General features: G+C 39.1%; 1 protein-coding gene across 1 annotated transcript in view; it reads right to left on the bottom strand.

Moving 5' to 3' along the window:
• Positions 1–12,438, bottom strand: part of EYS (eyes shut homolog) — a gene marked incomplete at both ends in the record, with an annotated part of 148,606 nt that overhangs the window by 9,799 nt on the left and 126,369 nt on the right. Inside the window, one exon of the mRNA XM_080700069.1 lies at positions 6,018–6,157. Within this exon, the coding sequence (XP_080556195.1) occupies positions 6,018–6,157 (140 nt within the window). The remainder of the gene's footprint in view (positions 1–6,017; positions 6,158–12,438) is intronic.

Genomic DNA, 12,438 nt, shown 5'->3' on the forward strand with positions numbered 1-12,438 from the left:
GTTCTTTTATTGTGGGATTGTGGGAGCTCATTGATTCCTTGCTCTTCCTCCTCATCATTTCAGGTTTCTTAAGTTTGTATCTTTGTTGCTTTTGATAGCTTTCCCTCACAGTGCAGCTATAAACAAGGGGAAGTTGTGTGCATTCAGTGATTTAGGTTGAGTGAGGAGGAAGTTGATGGAGTAGTAAATGCAAGATTTGATAAAGTAGCAGATAGGATCAAATATAATGAGAGTTTGGTAGATAATATATGGTAGAGATTAGAGATAGTGAATATGTAGTAGGATTTCAGTAACCAATGTAGTGTTTTGTAGTGATATAAAGTGGGTTTAATACAAAACAAAGAAAAAAATGAAAAAGATATGGATTGAAGAGAAGGAAAAAAGCTTTTATTTATTTTTATTTATTGCTTTTATTTATTTTTATTTATTTATTTATTTATTTATTTTACTGAGCATCTATTATTTATTTATTTATTGTATTTATTTATTTTTATTGGTGCACTGTATTCATACATCATAGTGGGATACAAACTTTTGTAGACATACATGCACACATCACCCAGTCAGCCCCCACACAATTCCCACCCCATTCCCTCCCCATCCCTCCTTCCCATGCTTGGCTTAGTGATTAACATCTAGTATTATAGCAATTTATCCAAAATTAAAAATGATAATTTCACATAACAGTTTCATTTGTCTGATACCAAGCTTTTGATGACTTAAAGATAACATTTCAATATTTCTTTTTGCTTTCTTTCTTACCAGAGAATATTTTTTTCTATTTTTTTAGGTGAAACTATCATGTATTTATATATTTATTTTTCAGGAAAAAAAATCTATCCTAATATGGAATATGGACTCTAGATACCCAAAACGATCTTGAAAAAGAACAAAGCTAGAAGATATATATTTTCTGATTTCAAACCATATAAAGCTACAATAATTGAAACAGTGTAGTACTGTTCTAAAGGCAGATATATAAACCATTGGAGTTAAATACAAGCCTAGAGCTAAATTCTTCCCTATATTGTCAAGTTATTTTTGACAATGTTTCCACGAACATTTGGTAGTAGAAATATTAATCTTTTAACTAAATATTGTTGAAGAATAATACTTACATGGAAAAGAATAAAATTGGACCCTTACCTAATCCCATATACAAATATTAACTCAAAATAGATAAAAGACCTAAATATAAATCTTAAGACTATAAACTTTTAGGAGAAAATCTGGGTCATAGAACCTCACAACACTGAAATTGGCAGTGATTTCTTGGATATGATTTCAATGGCACAGGCAACAGAAGAGTATGCAAACTCCCTAAAAAAAAAAAAAAATATTGTATATACAAAGACAATGTAAACAGAGTTAAAAGTTACTAATAGAATGGGATAAAATATTTCCAAATGCTATATCTTAAGGTATATTAATATTCCAACTAGAAATCCTAAAAATTAACAACAATAAAAGCAAACAATACAATTTAGAGATAGGTAAAAGACTAAAATAAATAATGAATCTCCACAGATAACCAATCTTAGTTGTCTGTTGGATGGAAAATCTTGTTTCTCTGGTTCTGGTGTGTGTTACCTATTTCTTCTTTGTAGTTAATCTCTTTGAGTATTTTCTCTAGTGCTGGTTTTGAAGACATAAATTCCTTCAGTTTCTGTTTGTCATGGAAGCTTCTTATTTCTCCATCTAATTTGATAGAAAGTTTTGCTGGGTAGGAAATTTTTGGCTGGAAGTTGTTTTCTTTCAGAGTTTGGAATATGTTACTCCAAGCCCTTCTGGCTCTCATGACTTGGTTTGGGAAATCTGGAGTGATTCTAAGTGGTTTGCCTCTGAATGTCACTTGGCCCTTTGTTTTTGTTGCCTTTAAGATTCTCTGCTTGGCTTCCACATTGGTCATTTTGACAATTATGTGGCGTGGGGATCCTCTTCTCCGATCCTGTCTAAAGGGAGTTCTATAAGTTTCCTGGACCTGTGTATCAACCTCTTGCTCTATGTTTGGAAAATTTTCTGCTATTACTTCCTTGAAGAGATTGTTGATCCCTTTGGTTTCACTTTCTTTTCCCTCCTCTATTCCAATTATTCTTAGGTTAGCTCTCTTAAAATGGGCCCATATTTCTTCAATGTCAGATTCCTACTGTCAGATATTTTTTTCTAGATTAGAAACTATGCATTTATTTTTGGAATGATAATCTTCTAAGAACAAGATTCCGTTCTTCATGTGTTCTAATCGGTTGTTCGTGCTTTGAAATGAGGCCTTTACTTCATTAATTTCATCCTTTATCTCTTTTTGGCTCTCTCTGAATTCTTTCAAAGCACCTCTATTATTTCTACAGTTATTTTCCTGATTTGATCTTCTAGAAATCTCTGATTTTCTATTTTAGCGGGTTCTGATGTTGTGGGCATTCATTGCTCCATTGTTATTCGTCTTTCCCATGATTTCGGAAGTTTGTGCCTTCTCTGGGTTCTTCCCATGGTCACTATGACTTCGCTTAAGGTGCTCTGGATCTCGAGTCTGTAGTATCTCTGACCCCACTACTCCTTTACTGGGTTGTATCATAGAGTCCCCGACCCAGGGAGTCGATAGAGGCTGCTTTAGACTATGGGGGGTGCCAGGTTGCACGTTCTCCTATGGTGTGATATTTCTGCCACCTCCACTCCCCCACTGGGTCAAGTCCCAGGGAGTACAGTACTGGGATTTCTCCTCTGTGGCCCACAATTTGACTCACTGTTCTTGAGTACGCAGATGTAGCTGTACTGGACTCGGTGAATTAACTGCTGCTGCTGCCGGTGGCAATATGGTGCCAGTGCCACGCCGTCGGCCGTGAGGCTGGCGTATTTTTTCTTCTCTGGTTTTGAGTTCCACTCTGAGTCCCTGCAGCATGTGCTGAGCTCAGCCACTGGGAGCTTTAGATGCTCCCTGCGCCGAAAGATCCTGCCTGGCTGTTCCGCAGCAGCTCACCTCGGCTTGCTGTAGCTGTCTGGTGAATTTGCCACTGCTGCTGGCAGTATGGCGCTGCTACCGCGTCCTCAGGCGTGAGGCTGGTGTATCTCCTCTGTGGCTCTGAGCTCTGTTCTCAGTCCGCTTTCTCTCTGGAGCCTGGTGATTTTTTTGTTTCTCTGGTGATGGTGTTTTCTGGCTATGAAAGGCACTGATTTTGTGGTAATGGAGATTGGTTGTTAGCGGGGCTCTTAAGCCCCGCTTTTCTCAGTCGCCATCTTCCCGAAAGTTCCCCGGAAAAAAGCTTTTAAAAGGGGTAAGGGAGAGCACAAACAAAGAAACACACACAGAAAACAAGCAAACAAAAAGCAAAACAAAAAAATAATAATAAAATAATACAACCTTACAAATATATAAACACTAAGTAGACTTGGCTTCTGCAGTCTTCCTGCATCTGCCTGGATTCTTTCAGGCACTTAAGGTTTACATTCTATAACAGGTTCTTGAGTATGTTCCAAGCACTCTTATTTACTTGTTACTTATAGTAATACTGTCAGTTTATAGCCTCTCTTTTTTGTCTCCTTCAATTATTGGAACCCTAGCCTGGTCTGTGCAGGCGCCAGGTGCTACTGGCTCCTTTCCCACTATAAATCACAAGTCTCCACACTTTCCTCCAGATGCTGAGCCTACATCTCCCCCTCTTGGGTAGAGGGTGGGTGCCCCTGGAACCAGAACCAGTGTATAAAAAGAAGTCCTCATTCTTCACAGCTAGGACTGGGTTAGTCTGACTTTCCCTGGACACCACAACTGGGTGGTCAGTGAAGATCTCTGGAGAACCCTGAGCCCTTCAGACTATAACCTTCTCTGCCTGGTTGGCCCAGGGGGCTGTCTGCTCTGCTGAGTCTAATAGCAGACTCCACTCCACTTCACTAGGGTAAGCAGCAAAGTCTCAAATGCTGAGTCTATTGTTTGCTGTGCAAATACTGTAGCTACCCTGGACAGTTTCCCTCAGGGAAGATAGGTTCACTTACAGTGTTGTTGAGCACCTCTATAGATCCTTTAAGAACTCAGTAAGATAGACTACCAGCATTGCAATCTTTTGCCAGGATCCATGCAGGAGGAGCCAATCACTTACAATTCCTATGAGCTGCAGCCACTTACTTTGTTTCAATTTGTTGGGTTTTTGCTGGGGTCTCTGGAGGATCAGTGCTGGCAGTTCTGGCCTTCTGAGTCAAACTGGTGCTGCTGTGACTTGTGAGCTTGCAGCCTTTGAAGGCAGTGGGATACTTTTCTCTCTGATCTGCCTTCTAGTCTTGTTTCTGCCACCTTTTAAAATTTTGGTGCTCTATTCAAATTAATGCTGGTTTCTTTATTTTGTCAAGATGCTGTCTTCACAGCCATAGAGATAGAGTGTCAGCAGAACTGATATGTGCTGCTATCCTTAGTGGCCAACTTTCCAGAAGTCTATAGATTTCTTAATAAATAAATGCTGCTTTAGGTAAGTTAGAACTATTTAATTTCACTCCAGAATAACTGGTCTGTTATTATTTACTCAAATTATATGATTATAAAAATATGATTTTGAAAATATTAAAATTTTAATGGATATAATTTTAAATAATCTTATTAATTTTTATTTATTCTAGTATATTTGTATACTAAAATTTCTAATAACTGCTTACACTGATGAAAATATTTACGATTTTCAAATTTTCATAAGAACATATGATGATTTACAATGAATTAATAAAATCATTCTTGAATACCTAAACATATTTTATTTAATAAAATGTAAAACTAATAGTCTTTAGGCATAGCTTTTAATTATCTCTATTTTTATAGAATGAAAATGAGATGTAGAAATGTCTTTAAGTGATATATGTTTGTTTTTTGGTATCATAAAAGTTGTTAAGGTTATATGATATGTGTGATCATGAACAACTAAAATAGGTAAGATACTCATGAATTGCTATGATTATAAATTTTCCTGATTAAAAAGAAAAGCCTTGTTCTCTTTAACTTGCTAATTATTATAAGACATACAGAGAAATACAGTAGGCTAATAAATATGATTTGCTTGTTTGTACAGCTGACTCAATGTTAACACATATATTCCTAAGAAAAACAGATTAGAGCTTTATTTAAAGTGTTATATAAATTATGTAAAAAACATAGTTAAAATATAGTTTTCTGTGTCATGACAATGTTGTTATATCTAAACCAGAAATGTTACATATATTTTATGATTTCTGAATTTTTTTAAAAAACCGTCAATTTTTTAACATGTCTCTAATTCATAAACGAATACTCTAAAATTTGTGTTACTTTCTTGTGTTTAGTATATAACCGTAATTTTTTATAAGATAGAAGTAAATGTATGGAAAAGATTGTCTTGCTTTTTATTCTTACCATAGTCCTCACAATCATTAGTGGTAAAGTGGTATAAAATTAGAAATGTTAGCCAGGGATGGTGACACAGGCATGTAATCTCAGAACCTGGGAGGCTGAGAGAAAAGTATTACAGGTTTGGGGATAACCTCGAGAATTTTATGAGCAACTTTGTGAGACCCTATTTCCAAGTTATAAAAAATTTTAAATGGTAAGGGTGATCACTTGGAGGTAGAACAGTCATGGGTTCAAACCCCAGCAATACACACACACACACACACACACACACACACACACACACACACACTATAGAAATACACTATAGAAATGTCTCAAATACTCAAAATACCTCTAATACTCAAATACCCAAAGTACCATGGCAGTTTATTATGATGTTCAACAAAACATTTGAAAAGAAAAAAGTAATGATCACAACTGTATTTAAAAGGTTGGTCATTCAACCAACAGTAACATGAACAGAGCAGAGAAACTTATCACCTTCTAAGCATAAATTAATATATATTTCAAGTATATTTTAATAATTTATTTTGTTATTACATTTAAACTATTCAAGTAATTAGAATTACAGAACTTATAACCTGAACATTTCTAGCTTTTTTTCAAATTAGATGATTAGAAGTTACCAAAACAAACAAATTCCTACATAAGTTTGCCATACCTCTGTAGGTCTTCCACATGGAAACACATGTGAAGGGTTGATGTCTTCAGATTTGTTGATATTGACTTCACCTACTAAGCCTTTAGTGGCCAGAATAAAATTGGCATCAATAGCCACTTTGCATTTTTTATCTTCAGATCCTTTTAAACAAAAATAAAAAAACCAAAATTCATAAACTTGAATGTGTTTGTGTGTGTGTGTGTGTGTGTGTGTGTGTGTGTGTGTGTGTGTGTGAGAGAGAGTCTGGTGATAGAACCCAGGGGCATTCTACCTCTGAGCTACACCCTCTGCCCTAAGATATTTTTTTTAATTTATTTTTATTGGTGCATTGTAATCATACACCACATTGGAATATAAGACTTGAGAGGATATATAAGCACACATCATCCAATTAGCCTTCATCCAGCTCCCATCCCATTCCCTCCCCCTCCCTTGATCCCATGCTTGTTTGGTGATTAACTTTGATACATATGTTTATGTACATCCTGCTTTTTAAAGAGGCTCCATCCTCCCCTATTCCATACCCTCTGATTGGTCACCTTAATTGCTTCACTATAGGGCCCTTTCTATAGCTCGACCACTTCCTATTGCCCATTTTCTCCTAGTTATTGCTGATTAGGGGAGGCATCTGGTTTTAATTTTCTGCAATATTTCTCTGTACATGCCACGTTGCAAATACCGATCCCACTCTTGAAGGCCCCAGTTGTGGCCTGGCTACCCGGTGGACTGATCAGACCTCACTGGCTCAAGCAGCGGCCTTGCCTCATGGGAGGTCTGGTTCTGGCCTCGCTGGCCCCAACACTGGCCTAACCCCTCAGCTGGCTCCGATCCCAGCCTCGGAGGCCCCAGCACCGGCCTTGCCTCACGGTAGGCTCTGATGTTAGCCGATGGCCCCGGCATCAGACTAACCCCTTGGCAGGCTACGATCCAGGCCTCAGAGGCCTCAATAATATCCTTGCCTCACAGAAGGCTCCGACGCTGGCCATTGGCCCCAGAACTGGCCTAACCCCTTGGCAGGCTCCGATCCTGGCCTCGCTGGCCCCAGCAATGGACTAACCTCTCGGCAGGCTCCGATCCCAGCCTCAGAAGCCTCAATAGCAGCTTTGCCTCACAGAAGGCTCCGATGCCGGCCATTGGCCCCAGCACCGGCCTAACCCCTCAGCAGGCATGATCCCGGCCTCGGAGGCCCCAGCATCAGCCTTGCCTAGCGGCAGGCTCAGATCCCGGCCTCGCTGGCCCCAGCAATGGCCTAACCTCTCAGCAGGCTCCGATCCCAGCCTCGGAGACCTCAATAACAGCCTTGCCTCATGGAAGGCTCCGATGCCAGCTGTTGGCCCCAGCACCGGCCTAACCCCTCGGCAGGCTCTGATCCCAGCCTCAGAGGTCCCAGCACTGCCCTTGCCTCACAGCAGGCTCTAATCCCGGCCATGCTGGCCCCAGCACCAGCCTGACCCCTTGGCAGGCTCCGATCCCGGCCTCGGAGGCCCCAGCACCGGCCTTGCCTCATGACAGGCTCTGATCCTGGCTTCGTTGGCCCCGGCACCGATCTTGCCTCACAGCAGGCTCTGATCCCGGCCTCGCTGGCCCCGGCACCAGCAAACCCCTTGGCAGGTCCGATACTGGCCTCGGAGGCCCCAGCACCTGCCTTGCCTCACGGCAGGCTCCGATCCCGGCCTCGCTGGCCCCAGCAATGGCCTAAACCCTCGGCAGGCTCCAATCCTGGCCTTGGAGGCCTCAATAACGGCCTTGCCTCACGGAAGGCTCCGATGCTGGCCAGTGGCTACAACACCGGCCTAAACCCTCGGCAGGCTCTGATCCCGGCCTCGGAGGCCCCAGCACTGGCCTTGCCTCATGGCAGGCTCCGATCCCAGCCTCGTTGGCCCCGGCACTGGCCTAGCCCCTTGGCAGGCTCCGATCCCGGCCTTAGAGGCCCCAGCACTGGCCTTGCCTCATGGCAGGCTCCGATCCCGGCCTCGCTGGCCCTGGCACCATCCTAACCCCTCGGCAGGCTCTGATCCTGGCCTCGGAGGCCTCAATAACAGCCTTGCCTCACGGAAGGCTCCGATGCCGGCTGTTGGCCCCGGTACCAGCCTATCACCTCGGCAGGCTCTGATCCCGGTCTCGGAGGCCCCAGCACCGGCCTTGCCTCACGGCAGGCTCCAATCCCAGCTTTGCTGTGTCCATCACTGGCCTCACCTCTCGGCAGGCTCTAATCCGAGCACCCTCTTTGTTCAACTATTTGTACCATGTTCTTGAGGGTGCATGGTGGTGGTAGCATTCTGCCTTCGGGGTCATTATTTCTAAAGTTCCAGGTGTAATGTATCAGATCTCTGTCTCCCCTAAGTACTGACCACTGCCATTGCCACTGCCTCCACCATTTCAAATCTTTCCCAAGCTCTTTTTCCACTCTGAATGTTGTCCAATCTTCCTAAGCACACGTAATGGTAGCTTTCAACCTTTGGTGTAATTTCTCCAAAAATTAAAAAAAACAATTAATAATAATAATAATAATAATAATAATAATAATAATAAGGTTTGTAGGCTCCGATTTCTGCTTCTCCTGAATACAATTCTCAACCGCCAACACGGAGACCGCTTTCAGCACCACCTTTCTCCTTGGTCTCCACTAAAGTCTCTCTCCTTACAGGTGATGTCCAAGATTCTTAACAATGTAGAGAAGAAGCAGTCCTCCTTAGCATGGAATTTTTCCAATAATTCCAGTTCATTTGGATAAGTTTTGTCTGCATCTCCAGTATCCTGGCATCCACCACCTCCTTGACCCCTCTCCGATATTTTCCTTTTTTCTTTTTTCTTTTTCTTTTTTACAGGGTCCTTCCAGGTGGAGAGGGGGGTTGCCTAGGGGCGCCCCGCCGGCGCCTGCCCACCCGCCCAGAGACTGGGGCCCGGGGTCTGCCCTAAGTTTTATACTTTATTTTGAAACAGAGTCTCACTAAGTTGGGGAGGGCCTCACTAAGTAGCTGAGGCTGCCTGCAAACCATGATCCTCCTGTCTCAGCCTCCCAAATGCTGGAATTACAGGCATGTGCTATCATACCCGGCTACAAACTTGAATTTATCATGAATTACTTAAGGTAATTGTCAAATTACTTGAAAAGACAAATTTGATAGTACCTGTCATAAAATAAGCTTCAATATAGATAGAAGCTGTGTGTGGTGGTGCATGCTTGTAATACCAGCATTTGGGAATTGGAGACATGAGGATTGTGGGTCACAAACAGCCTCAGCTACCTAAAGAGGTCCTTCACAACTCAGTGAGATTCTGTTTCAAAAATAATAATAAAAAAAAAAAAAACTAAAAACTAGGGCTCAGAGTGTAACTCAGAGGTAGAATGCCCCTGGGTTCCATCCCCTGTACTGAAAAAAAAAAAAAAAAAAGATAGCCAGAAGTGATATATTTGAATCATATTATGAATCCATTCTCAGTATTCTGAGGAATCTCCACACTGATGTCCATAGGGGCTACATTAATTTTTAGTCCCAACAAAAGTGTAGAAGAGTTCCTATTTTTTTCACATCCTGACCAGCATATTGTTGATTTCTAGATTATTTCAATTGTGATTTGGGTTAAATGAAATCTAAGTGTAGTTTGATTTGCATCTTCTTGATTGACCATTTTTTATGTATTTATTGGTCATTTGTATTTCTTCTATTGTGAAATGTCTATTTAGTTCAATTGCCCATTTCGTGATTGAGTTGTTTTTTCTATGCTTTTGTATAGGCAAAATAAATATGATCACAATGGCCATTGTACCAAAAGTGATCTTTAGGGTCAATACAATCCCTGTCAAAATACCAATGGCATTCTTCAGGGACCTAGAAAAATCAGCCCTAAATACCATATGGAGAAACAGAATAGCCAAATCAATGCTCAGCAATAAGAACCATGTAGAAGGAATCACAATTCCTGACTTCAAATTATACTACAGAGCTATGCTAATAAAACCAGCATGGTATTGGCACAAAACAGACACAAAACACAATAAAACAGAAAAGAAGACACAGAAAAAAAGCCTATACACTTGTAGCAAACTGATTTTGGACAAAAGTACCACATACTTTGGAGAAAAGACAGCCTTTTTAACAAATGGCGTTAGGAAAACTTGTTATGCATTTGTTCAAAAAAATAAGAAATAAATAAATTGATTTACTACTTCTTACTCCTCAGCTTGAGGAGGATGAAAGACCTGAAAATTAGACCAGTCTCTTAGACCCAAGACTAAGATCTCCAAAGCTTAAGAAATTAAAACAAAAATTAACAATTTAGATGGCATTAAACTAAAGTTTCTGCTCATTAAACTTGATAATTTCTATCAAATGTCTAAATAAGGACCCTACAGATGGGACATGTTTGACAATTTTTTTCTGATGGAGAATTAATATCTAGAATTAATATCTAGAATTCACCAAGTACTTTAAATTCTTAACACTTTAAAAATCACTTTTAAAAGTAATCATACAGTCAAATTTAAGATGGAATAAGTTTGTAATGGCAGTATGAAAATCAGTCATATATTTAGTATAAAGGTTGAAAAGCAAAACTTAAAAAATGATTAGTACAGATGGTATAGCTTTAGACTTTCTTTTTCAGATCTTGTATGCAAAATTAATAGAAAGAAAACATTGACTAGTTTTTCTGTCAAAAGAATGCATATACTTTCACAACAACAACAACAACAAAAAAGGAAGAAAAAGTGAAGGAGAGAGGCCAGAGTAAAGGAGTAACAAACTGCCCACCAAGAAAAGAAGGCCTAACATGTTATTGAGGGGCTGGGCTGAAAACATTGGTATTTTTATAATAGTTTCTTATAAAATATTCTTTTTTGTGGAAGAGACTCTTAACTATCTTGTTGTGGCCCTATACGTGGTATTTAGGGTTGCTTTAATTATTAATAGGATTAAAAAAAAGGTACATTCAAATCAGTGAAAGAATGAGGGAGAAGGAAGACTTTTAGCAGATAAACATTGTAAATTATAACCAGAAAATGTACCCACCATTTTATTTCTTGTTATGTTTCTTGTATCACCTATTAGTACAGCCACATTTAAAGTTATCTCCATTTAGAATTTGCATATTTTAGCTAATTTTAGTCTTATCTCTTTTAATATCTAATACATAAAATCTATTCTATTATACAATATAATTAGATTTAATTTGTGATAAACATTTATTTTAATTTGTGTATTAACAGACATTTCTTACTTTAAACTTCCTTTTTTTAAAATTTTTATTGGTGTATTGTAGTCATACATCTTAATGGGATACAAGATGGTGGAGACATACATGCATACATCACCCAATTAGCCCTTACCCAATTCCTGCCCCATTTCTTCCACATTCCTCCTTCTCATGTTTTGTTTGATAATTGACACTGATATGTTTGTTAAAATACATCATGTGTATTAAGAATTTTTCTCTCTCCCCTCCCATTCCCTCAGTTAGGTCACCTTATTTTCTTATCTATTTATTTTAAACTTTCTTTGAAGGCTACTATTAAACAGAATAATAGCTCTAAATAGCATTTGTTTATTAAATAAGTTTTCTTTTAATATCTTGAACTAAGGCACTAAAATCCTAAATGGATATTATCAATAACAGGCATTTTGTGTGTGTGTGTGTGTGTGTGTGTGTGTCTGTGTGTGTGTGTGTGTGGTACTGGGGTTCCTGGAAACCCTTCTACTTCCAGGCTATACTCCCAGACATATTTTATACTTTTTATTTGGAAACAGGGTCTCTTAAGCCAGCGAGGCTGGCTTCAAACCTGTGCAATACTCCTTTCTCTGCCTCCCAAGTGTGAGGATTACAATCTTGTGCCACCATGCCCAAAACTAGACATTTATAAAAAAAAAAAAAAAAAAGCTTGAAAGTGTGATGATAAGGTAAAAAAAAATTGGTTTTTGATAAACATTTCTTTGGAGATATGGAATTTCCTACTCACAATAATTATTACAAAGTCTCAAAAGTGATTAATAATGAATATATTTCAATAATAGCTTGCAAGATATTTTACCACAAGCAAAATCCATTAATTCATAAAGAAAAGTAAAAAGTTTAAATATTGATTTGCAACATCGATTCACAAAAGCAGCAATCATTATCCATTTAGAAGAAAACACCAATAGTAGTATGCATTAAATTATCTAAATATATGCATTTAATTTAGATAGGTAAACTGTAACAATAATATGCTAAAATGCATTCAGTGAAGTTATCTTTTTGGAGATGATTTCATCTTAAGTATGATATATTTTTTATTTCATTTTGCAGCTTATGAATAATTGCCAGTAGCTCTTTTTCTCAAAACCAATAAAACATATAATTAACATAGATAATGACATTGAAAAGAAACAGTGCGTGTCAGCTCTTCCTCAGGTTGTGCACTCTAGACCAATTGTCCTTGAAG

Source organism: Muscardinus avellanarius (assembly GCF_963383645.1).
Source record: "Muscardinus avellanarius genome assembly, chromosome: 8".
In the NCBI taxonomy this organism is placed as follows: Eukaryota; Metazoa; Chordata; class Mammalia; order Rodentia; family Gliridae; genus Muscardinus; species Muscardinus avellanarius.